This window comes from Saprolegnia diclina (genome assembly GCF_000281045.1).
Source record: "Saprolegnia diclina VS20 unplaced genomic scaffold supercont1.97, whole genome shotgun sequence".
Taxonomy (NCBI): Eukaryota; Oomycota; class Saprolegniomycetes; order Saprolegniales; family Saprolegniaceae; genus Saprolegnia; species Saprolegnia diclina.
The window spans coordinates 76,420-86,342 of record NW_008246164.1 but is presented as its reverse complement, the minus strand read 5'-3'; the positions used below and the strand labels follow the sequence as shown (position 1 = coordinate 86,342).

Below are 9,923 nucleotides of genomic sequence, written 5' to 3'. Positions count from 1 at the left end.
TGTCAAGGTGCAAGTTTTCGAAGCTGGGACCTTTTATCTTCGAGTTTAGGCCAATGCACGCGGCGTTGCATCGAAGACCGCCAATAAACTTCGATTCCAACAACCAATCGGTTCTAGTAGCTGGGGCAATCTCAACATCCCGTAGGTTTACGAATATTATCGGCAATCTACATCGGCGCCTCAAGCCCCAGCGCAACTTTTTGTTCCGTAAATCGGAGATATGCTCCATGCGAGGCAGTGGGTTGACTTGGTATTTGTATGGGATGCGCTGCCATCTCACATTCCACACGTTTACGAAAACATCTGGCAATTTAACTTGCAATTTGTATTGGACGCATGCAGCGCAAAGTGGCGGTCCAGTGGTATATTGGATGGAATCAGATTGGCAGCCAACACCAAGACCGACGCAGTGGCGGCAGTGGCAGCACAGAAACACTAGCAACGACCTCGGGCGATTGCACCCACGGAGCTCGACAGCGCGAGCCTGGCGAAGAAGCAACGGGAGACCATGGTGGCGCCAGCCACGATCCTTGCCGGGGAGCCGAGGCCGAGGAGCCGAGCTAGTGGCGACAGAGCATGAGGAGCCTGTGCGAACGATGGCGACGCCTGCCAGCAACCAGCGAGTCCAGGCAAGTGCAGCGTGACACAAGGGCGTCACGGCCATAAGCACCCAGTACGCATCAGCGATGTCGGTCCCGCAGCCATGCAAGGACCTCTTGAGGGCAACTTCACTCGAGGAAAGCGAATGCCCGTGTTATCGCGCTGCAACGACGATGCCCTGTCTTAGTTGCGTGCTCAGCAAGCTTTCGCAAGTCCATGTCGACCCAACGTCGAGCCAGCAACGCCTCAACCCCGTCCTAGCTGAATTCGGGCTGTCCAAGTACAACGTATACAGTCTCTAGTGGATATGGTTTGAGGCATCCCGGCCAGCCGCATAGGTCCCTTGCAGAAGCTGCGTTCGTTCGACCTGCAGAAGAAATGCGATGCCACCAAGTTCTCGAAAGCCCACAAGATAATCGCAACAGTAGCGTATGTTGTAGGCCACCAAGTACTCGACGTGACTGCCACGGATGCAGTGTCGCGCGAGCGTGCATACGAGCGCGGATTTTTGCATGCGACCAAGTCCATGATGCCACATGCGAATGGGCCGCCTGCAGGTCAATGACATGAGCTACATTACGTTTCACGACGTTGTACTGAAGCGCAAGTAGGAGTAGCACTACTAACATGCATAATATTGTAAATTCTCCACTTCTCTCGTGTCGCCGCGCTACTTGTGAAGTCCCATTGCCCCATCTCGCGTCGCGCTACAGTGTGCCTACGATATCATTTTCTAGAGTACATGCATATTCATTTATAGAGGTATTCGCCCATGTTTCGCAAAAGCTTGGGTTATATACATGCAGTCGGTTCGGTCTGAGATCGAGGGCGCGTTGGACGCCATGCGCCAGTGCCTGGGGCTCCCGTGGACCTTCTCGCGCCTCCCGTCGCGGAGCTCCAGGCCTCGCCTTGGCGCCCGAGGTGTTGACGACTGGCTCACGTTCCCGCTGCCGAATGCTGCGCAGCTCTTGGTTGAGCATCCCGATGGCCGAATCCCGCTCTCGCATCTCTACATTGAGCATGACGAGCCGGACGTCATTGCATTGTCTGATATCGTGGGCGCCATTGACGCAGCGTTGGCGCCGCCGTCCATGTACCAAGCGTACCTCTCACACGTGGCGATCGACGTTATTGGCAGCGCGGCCATCCTGGCGCCCATCGATCCTCCAAGCGGGTCGTTCGCGACGCTTTGGGTCGAGCTTCCGTCGTCGTATGTCGGCGGCGAGACCACTCTGACGCACGAAGGATCGTCCATGCCAACGCAACTGTGGCCACGTGAATACGACTTGGCGGCCGCCTACAACGACGTCGACGTCGAAGTGGCGCCGATCGTATCTGGACACCGCGTGCTCTTGGTCTTCAGCTTGGCCGTGGACGAGTGCACGGCCGCAGTTCGTACGGCGCCATTGTCAATATCGGCTGGGATTGCTCGGCTCGCGGCGACGGCGGCGCTGCCCGGGGCGACCGCTCGGATGTGGGGGTGCCCCTTGAATCACCCTGTCTCTGCCCTCGAGTGGCGCCAAGTCACGGGCTCTGACAAGATTGTAGCGATAGCGTTGTGCGCCAGCGGCGTCTACGACGTGGCGCTCGTCGAGCACGCACCGTACAATGCCGAGGACGACGACGACGATCATGACGACGGTCGAGCGCCAACGGCGTGGTCGGTGCGTCTCGCTGGCGGCGTTCTCTTTCCCAAGACGCTGGCCGACCCGTCTTTGGCCGATGACTTGGGCAACAAGATGGTCGCCATCCCACCAAGAGCGCGCTTTTCGCTGGCGTTCTGGGCGTCGTCGCAGCGAGCGCATGTCGCGGGGCATCGCGTCACAAGCGTGGCAGTCTACCGCTTTTTGATGACGCAAACGACGTGGCATGCGCGTGACGCGTACTTGGGCTTTCCCACCGGTAACGCGCTCTTGCTGGCGTACTTTGAGATGTTTGGGAGCCGGCCGTTTGTCGACACAGTGCACCATGAGCGCTACCGGGACACGTCCTCGTTGTGTGACCTCCTCTTGCAGCAGCGGCGCCTCGATCTCGTTCAGTGCTTCCTTCAAGACCACTGCGTCTACTTCAAGGACTGCGCGCACGACTACGCTTCGCTCATCCACTCGGTGCTGACGATCTATGGGTGGGAAGTGCTGGCGCCCACGATGGACGTTCTCCTGACCAAATGGCCACTTGGGGGCGCCATGCGGCTCGTGGCCAGTCTTGCCGGCGCCGCACTCGACCCCGTCTGCCCGCCCTTGCAGCGTCCGTTCGCCAAGGAGTTTATCAAGACGTGCTTTTGCCGCCTTCTCGTGGCGGCGTCAACCGCCATGGACGCGAACTTTGCGTTCTTCCGGCACGGTACCCTAGGTCTCCAGCAGCTCCTAATCGACGTGCTCCTGCTGCAGACGTACTTGACGACGCCCAGTGAGAGCGCTGCCGGCAGCTACCTCGACGCCTTCCTTCCCGCGCCGCTCGTGCACCTTGTCGATACGTTCCTCATCCCCCTCAGCTTTGTCGATGCTGTCGTCTTGAAGCAACGGTCCATCTTCGACCCGGTCGCCGTTGTTGGTCCCGCTGTGCGCACGCTCTCCCAGCACGTGCCTTCGGCGACGCTGGCGCCGCTCGTGGCGCCGCTGTTGGCGTCGGCGCATGAGCTTCCGGACGCCATGTCGATTGATGGACTCATAGCGTACCTCTGCCTCGTGCCAAACCTCGATATGGATCTGGTCACAGCCATCGCGACGCGTTATCCGCTCTTGTTTGTGCCGACGATGCTCGCGGTCGCCAAGGACCATCGTGACGCGCTGGACGTCATGGCGATCGGGGCGATGGTCATTGCGCTTTCCGATCGTATTTTTGAGGACGCTACCTTTGTGACACTGGAATCGTTTCTCTTTAGCGGTCTCTCGGAGCACCATGAGCACTATAGTGCCTGGTACCCCGACGTGTCCAAGGTCGATGTCTGCATCATGGGCGTTTTGGCCGACGCTACCACCTTTCTCGATGCCTACGTGCCCTCCAAGCTCATGGACCATGCTACGTCGTGGACAGACGCGCTCTGCCGCAGTAGCAAGCGCGACGACTTCTTTACGAGCTGTGTGTTTCGCCTTCTCTTTAGCATCGAGGACATTTGTATCCGGCGGTCCGACGTCGGCATCTTCTTGGCAGAGACGTGTCGCACCGAGCTCCAAGCGAGTGCGACACGACGCAGTGCGATGTTGGAGCCGCTGCCAAGTGTCGCCATGGCCATCGACGTCTCCAAGGACTGCGCGAGCTGCGCCGACTTCGCGGCTTTTCTCTGCAACGCCAAGGCGCGCCGGTATGCGACCAAAGGGTATGCGACAACTGGCTCGCCGGCGCTGTGTGCGCACGTGCGCGCCCTCGCGGTCCCGGCCCACGGCTTGAGATTCGAGGATCCGAGATCTGCATTTGGCACCTTGTACATCGACAAGCACCCACCGGGGATCGACGTCGTCGCGTGGGACGCACTGGAGAAGGAGCACCAGACGTTTGCGAGCCTGGCGAGCCGCATGGGACTCATGACCAAGGCGATCGCAGCATGGGCATCCCATCACGCCACACCGTTTGGCGACTAGATCAGTGTATAGTCGATACCCTCCATATTGCCACAACTCGTTCGCCTGATCTTTGAAAAGGCTGCTTGAAGTTGCACTTGCGCTTCAACGGTATGTTTCAGTACTGTCTCAAATGTTATATACTGTTACTTCTTTACGCCTATTTGAGACGAAATGGATAAATAAATATCCAGTTGGGACGTATGTGGGAATAAACTGTATCAACCTCTGCGTTGCACGTTGAAGTTGCCGCATTTTGCAAACACAGCCAAGCATCCAACGCATCATGGTCCTCTCCAGCGCCGCGCTCAAGGGCATCGCTGCGTACGAATACCACCCGTACTCTGCTCCTCGCACTAGAGTACCTCATCTAAGACTCTCGTAGCGGCGCGCTCACGTGGCTCGACACCAAGTTCAACCTCTACTGGAACGCTGTTGTCAACTTGCTGCCGACCTGGGTAGCTCCCAACGTCATCACGCTCGTTGGCACAGCCATTACCGTCAGCACCTCGCTCGTATTCTTTCAGAGTGTGCCCACGATGACCGAGACCGCCCCTCCCCACGTACTTGCTTCTTCGTAAATTTCGCCGACTAACTCGACATGTTAGCTGTACCTCGTCTGCGCAATCGGGCTCTTCCTCTACCAGACGTGCGACGCGATCGACGGCAAACAAGCCCGGCGCACCGGAAGCTCGAGTCCTCTCGGGCAGCTCCTCGACCACGGTGCACTGCTCTTTTCAAGATCTGATATGGACGCTTGGAGAAACTAGGCGGCGATGCCATCTGCAATGTCTTTAGCAACTTGGCTGTCGGCGTCGCCATCGGGACAGGTCCTACCTTGGGCCTGCTTCTCCTTCTCTCTAGCACGTCCGTGGTGTTCTTCCTCGCGCAGTGGGAAGAGTACCATACAGGTTGAGCTTGAACTCGAGCCAGTCGTATAAATTCCTTTTCCAGGCACATTGCGCTGCGGCAACGGCTACGTCGGCGTCACCGAAGGGCTCTTGCTGCTCATGGCGCTGCATGTGGTCACTGCATTTTGCGGTACGAGCTAGTGCAACGACACGTTCTCTCATTCACGTTGGCCAAGGACACGCCTTCTGGGACACGCCAGTCACGTCATCTCTCTCGGTCCGTGATACCCTCTTGCTGCTCGTGGCGGTCGCCATGACGCTGCAAGGCTACGACAAGTAGACATCTCGGACCCGAGGCGAATGAAAATTATGGACACATTGTCTCTAGTGTCCAGATGGTCTGTGCCGCGATCGACACGCAGCAACAGCCACGCTGCTCCAAGACGCAAGCGCTCCTGCAGCTCGTGCCAACGGCGAGCATTGTCCTCGGGTCCGTCGTGTGGATGCAGTCCGATGACGTGGCCGCGTACGGCTATCCCTTCTTCCTCGCGATTGGCCTCTCGCACGTGACGCTCTCGGTGCGATACGGATCGCAGACAACTTGTCTTCATGTGCTCTATAGTCGCGCATGATTGTGAGTCACATGTGCAAAATCCCATTCGCAGGCCAAGCCGACATGGTGTGTCTCCTCGGTGCCGCGCTCGCGGCACTCGTGTCGACCAAGTACTCCAAGTGTCTCCACGGAGATGACAACTTGTCCAATTTTTGTAGTGTCCACGGCGCGACCATTGCCACCGTGTACCTCAGTGTCGTCGTCGGCATGCACAGCTGCTACATGGCGAACGTCGTCCGCGAGATTGGCGCGTACCTCGGCATCTGCGTTTTGCTCATCAAGCCGCGCGACTAAGAACTTAGTTATATATATAGATCTTGAAGTAGACCACTCGGAAGAGTTATACAACAGAGTATCAACGCTAGGTCGACGTCGTGCAACAGGCATCCAAATGCTAGCCGAGAGCAAGGTCAAGGAGAAACGGGGTCGAGGGGGTTTGCGGTGGTATATTCGGTTCATAATGTGCCTAGTACAACAAGAGCAACAAGCGACAGGGGCGGTCGACGAGTAGGTCGTCGTCAGGCGCAGGAAAGAGACGTAGGCAGGCAGGAGGAAGGGCATCTACGGGCGCGGCGACGACTTGGAAAAGGACACGCGGATGCGGCCGTCGGCAAACAGGACGTTGTCCAGGGCGACCATCGTATCGAGCGCATCTTCCAGCGTCTCCATCTCCAAAAGCGCCATCTTGGGTTGCTTCAGAATCGGGTGAAACTGGCGCAGGATGCCATGTTGGCTACAGAGGTCTGCGATCGGGTGCGGCCCGGCCAACGTCGCTGGCTGCATCGAATCGGGGATGCCCGAAATGTGCAGCATCGGCGACGGTGGCGCGACTTCGGCGAGCGACCGGCGGCGGTACCGGTGCGAGAGCGCTTTGGAGAAATCGATTGTGTTTTGGAGCTCAAACGGCTCGGCGTCGGCGCGCGGCATGACCACGGACGCGTGCTTGGAGTAGTCGACGCGCCACTTCTTACAGCACACATGGAGTCCGTCGAGGTGCTCGCGCGCCGACTGTGCGTGGACCTCGTCGACAAACTGCACCAAGATCGTGCCTTGCTTGCGGTACATGATCTTGAGCCGCATCACGTCGCCAAAGCACCCAAAGATCGTAAACAGCGCTGGCATTTTCTACATAGCAGTGAGCGCCAAGTGCTCGAGAGTCGAATGCGACATGCGTACCATGTAGTGGTCGTCAATGTTGCTGCAGATGAGCACGCACGACGACGGCACTTCGAACCGCCCGTCGCGTGGCGGAAAGTCCCGGCCTTTGGACGGCGGCGGGCGCGGCGGTGGACCTCGACTGCCGCTGAGCCGCGGCGGCTGGCGCTCGTCCACCTCCCGCACCACCGAGCGCGGATCAAAGCTCGAATTCGACCGTGACCCACGCTCGAGACTGCGCGCCGGTGGCCCGCGATCCAAGGCCCGACCCCGAAAATCCACGTCGCGACCACGAGGATCCACGTCCCGGCCCCGCAGATCCGCGTCGCGACCGCGAGCATCCATGTCCCGGCTTCGAAAGTCGGCGTCGCGGCCTCGCAGATCCATATCCCGGCCTCGGGGATCCATGTCCCGGCCTCGGGGATCCATGTCCCGGCCCCGGGGATCCATGTCCCGGCCCCTGGGATCCATGTCCCGGTGGCGGGCGTCGTAGTCGCGTGGCGGCGGCCCACGCGGGTCAAGGTCGCGACCGCGGACGTCATACGCGTCACGACTGGGCCCTCGGACGTCGAGGTCCCGCAAGGGCAGGCCCCGAGCGTCATACTCGCGCGGCCGAGGCTCGTACTCTCGGCGCGGCTCAAACTCGCGACGCGTCTCGTACTCGCGCGGCCGCGTGTCAAACTCGCGACGCGGTTCAAACTCGCGCGGCCGAGCAGCGACGTCGCGCGCCCTCGACTCGTAGTCCCGAGGCAGTTCTCGGGGGTCGTAGCCAGCGCCGCGGAGGTCACCATCACGCGGAGGGGGACCCCGCAGGTCGTATTCGCGAGGCGGCGCGCGCGCATCATAGTCGCGGGGTGCGCGCGTCTCGTACTCGCGCGGCCGCGCGTCAAAGTCCCGAGCCGGCCGACTGTCGAGCCGACGCGGCGATGGAGCACGACTCTCGAAGCGACGGGGCGACGGCGCCCGAGGACTCAGGTCCCGGCGATCCCGCGGACGCCTGGGCTCCGGCACGGGCGGGCGGCGATCCCGGCTGCGGCTACGACTCCTGCGGTCCCGGCCGCGCGCGGTAGGTGGCGGGAGCGACGTCGGCGGGACAAACTCGGTGCGCGCCGGCGCCACCGGTTCGTCCAGCATCCATGGCTCGGGTGCTTGGTTGGCCGGTCCGGCCGGCAGGGTCGGGTTGGTGTAGTCCCGGCACGTGTCGTTGTTGAAGCGCACGGTCAACGTGGCGTGGTTGGAGATGCCAATGTGCAGCGTGTTGCAGCCCGTGTAGATGTCGCGGCCGTTGAGCGCATGCTGCGCGGCCTCCGCCTGCTCGATGGTTTCCATCTCGATGAGCGCCTTGAGCTCGGGGCCCTTGAAGAAGAGCACGATCTTGACCACACTGCCGTAGCCGGAAAAGACCTACGTATCCATGTGAGCACCACCTCGAGCCAAAGGAAGGGCGAGGACCTGGTGCAGCGTGTCGACCTTGACCTCGTACTCGAGGTTGGAGATCGTGACCATCAAGATCTTGTTGCGCTGACCGGGCGGGAGGTACAAGTTGGTCGGCGTCGTCTCGTAGGTCGTGGGCGTCGGCTGGTAGCCGCGCGGGTCGGCAGTGCGTGGCGGCGACCGGCGGGTGGACCGCGGCGGTGATCGTCGGCGCGGCGACTCCTTGAAGCCCTTGGCAGCTCCTTTTTGCGGGCAGATTTCGCCGCGACTGCTAAAGGCGAAGAAGACCTTCTTGCCGCGGACCATGGCGTCGTGCGCTTGGTAGAACGCAATGAGGTTTGTGGCGGCCGTCGTGTCGGGTAGCTCGACGAACGCTTGGTTCTTGTCCGGGATCATGAGCACCTTCTCGACCGACGAGAAGGGCATGCAGAGCGCCATGAGCTCGCTCTCGAGGCAGTCGTCCGGAAGGCCGCGGGCAAAGACGACGCGCGATGCGACCTGGTTCTCTTCGTGCCGGAGCCGCTTCATCTCATGCGTCTCGCCGTCCCGCTTCTCGCCCGCGTATGGCATCTTGGGCCACTCAAATTGGGAAATGGTCGATATCACCAGTTGCTTGCTGGATCGGTCGGCAGATTTTGGTACTTGGGGTTTGTATGTGGCCGCCGGTTCCAGCAATGAACCGGTCACTTCTCGATCAACGCAGCTCTCCATGCAGCGACGCTTCCATCGCCAGGACGACGCATCTCATATGCTTGCACGCACGGACCGAGCAGCGCGAGCGCCCAAGTCGGCGCATCGGCAAGGGCCACGTCGTGGCGACACCACGAATCGGCAATATACTGGTCTACCTTCATAATATGATATTGCACTCGACGCCATAACCTGTAGAAACACATATCATCTGGGACGCACGACAGCTTTCCCAGAAGCGCCCCAGAAATGTGGCATTTCTCACATGTGGGAAACCAGACGGTGCCACGCCACGGCGCGTGTCAACGCTTGTGTACCTACACCTGCCAATGTAATTGTGTGCACTCACGCGCTACCGACGCCGAGCGTCCGATGGCCCGTATTACTCCAGGTAATATATAAACAATTTCCTTGCTAGTACTACACTGCAATGTTAAAATACATTATTGTACATCGACGTACAGTAGGTCCCACAACGACAGTCTCTTCTTGCCTTGGTGATGGCCCAAAGTCTCCTCGCATATCATCCTCCAGTTCTTGCTTTTTCCAACAAAACATAATTGCATTTGTAAATTTTGGCGCCAACGTTGGCGATTCAGCAAGTTTATATAGCTGTTTATATATTCTTCGATGCCAAACTAGCTGTTGACGCCTCGAATTCTCGTCGTCATTGCAGTCGACAGAAGACCGTCGTCATTGCTCGCGGCGTGCGTCATCACCGCCCGTCTTGCTTGGTCAAGGTCTTGTTCGTACCTAGTAGGTCCTGGGGACTGAAGGGAGAGGTCTCGAAGCGCTTGCGCTCCTTCGAGAGGAAGCACAATGGCGTAGAACTACGCAACCCAAATCTTCCTGCAGAGCGCTTTCAGCCAGTAGTACTGAGTTGATAAACCCGAATCAACGTTAGATCCATCGAGTTAATGCCTCTGCGATGCCCACCTCGCTCGTTATCCCAGACTCTTCCATGGACAAAGCCCAATAGTCGTCAATATGGCGCAAGTCCTCGAGCCTGCTTCCGTGCCA

At 59.5% G+C, this 9,923-nt stretch overlaps 4 protein-coding genes across 4 annotated transcripts in view; 3 read left to right on the top strand and 1 right to left on the bottom strand.

Moving 5' to 3' along the window:
* The window catches only part of SDRG_15635 (hypothetical protein), a gene marked incomplete at its 3' end in the record, with an annotated part of 3,015 nt that extends 2,966 nt beyond the window's left edge, over nt 1-49 (top strand). Inside the window, exon 2 of the mRNA XM_008621814.1 lies at nt 8-49. Coding sequence (XP_008620036.1) covers nt 8-49 — 42 coding nt within the window. The remainder of the gene's footprint in view (nt 1-7) is intronic.
* Nucleotides 50-1,398: 1,349 nt separating this feature from the next.
* Nucleotides 1,399-4,368, top strand: SDRG_15634 (hypothetical protein; the record flags this gene model as incomplete). Its single annotated transcript, XM_008621813.1, has 1 exon — nt 1,399-4,368. A coding segment is annotated over one exon (2,783 nt), but the record flags the coding sequence as incomplete, so codon positions are not given.
* Nucleotides 4,369-4,446: 78 nt separating this feature from the next.
* SDRG_15633 (hypothetical protein) lies at nt 4,447-5,951 on the top strand (the record flags this gene model as incomplete). The annotated part of the gene is made up of 9 exons (XM_008621812.1): nt 4,447-4,499; nt 4,546-4,723; nt 4,769-4,883; nt 4,931-5,071; nt 5,115-5,201; nt 5,248-5,347; nt 5,400-5,589; nt 5,634-5,734; nt 5,783-5,951. 9 exons carry the CDS (start codon nt 4,447-4,449, stop codon nt 5,916-5,918), a joined length of 1,101 nt encoding a protein of 366 aa, XP_008620034.1. The 3' UTR covers nt 5,919-5,951.
* On the bottom strand, nt 5,908-8,797 carry SDRG_15632 (hypothetical protein). The gene is made up of 3 exons (XM_008621811.1): nt 8,232-8,797; nt 6,801-8,183; nt 5,908-6,749 (listed from the first exon to the last, which is right to left on the bottom strand). The coding sequence occupies exons 1-3, from the start codon at nt 8,781-8,783 to the stop codon at nt 6,186-6,188; spliced, it is 2,499 nt and encodes an 832-aa protein (XP_008620033.1). The 5' UTR covers nt 8,784-8,797; the 3' UTR covers nt 5,908-6,185.
* Between the last annotated feature and the right edge of the window lie 1,126 nt (nt 8,798-9,923).

Coding starts and splice junctions, on each gene's coding strand:
- SDRG_15632 (XM_008621811.1), bottom strand. CDS start 8,783: ATGCCATACGCGGGCGAGAAGCGGGACGGCGAGACGCATGAGATGAAG. Junction 8,184..8,231: donor AGGTCGACACGCTGCACCAG/GTCCTCGCCCTT, acceptor ATGGATACGTAG/GTCTTTTCCGGCTACGGCAG. Junction 6,750..6,800: donor ACATTGACGACCACTACATG/GTACGCATGTCG, acceptor ACTGCTATGTAG/AAAATGCCAGCGCTGTTTAC.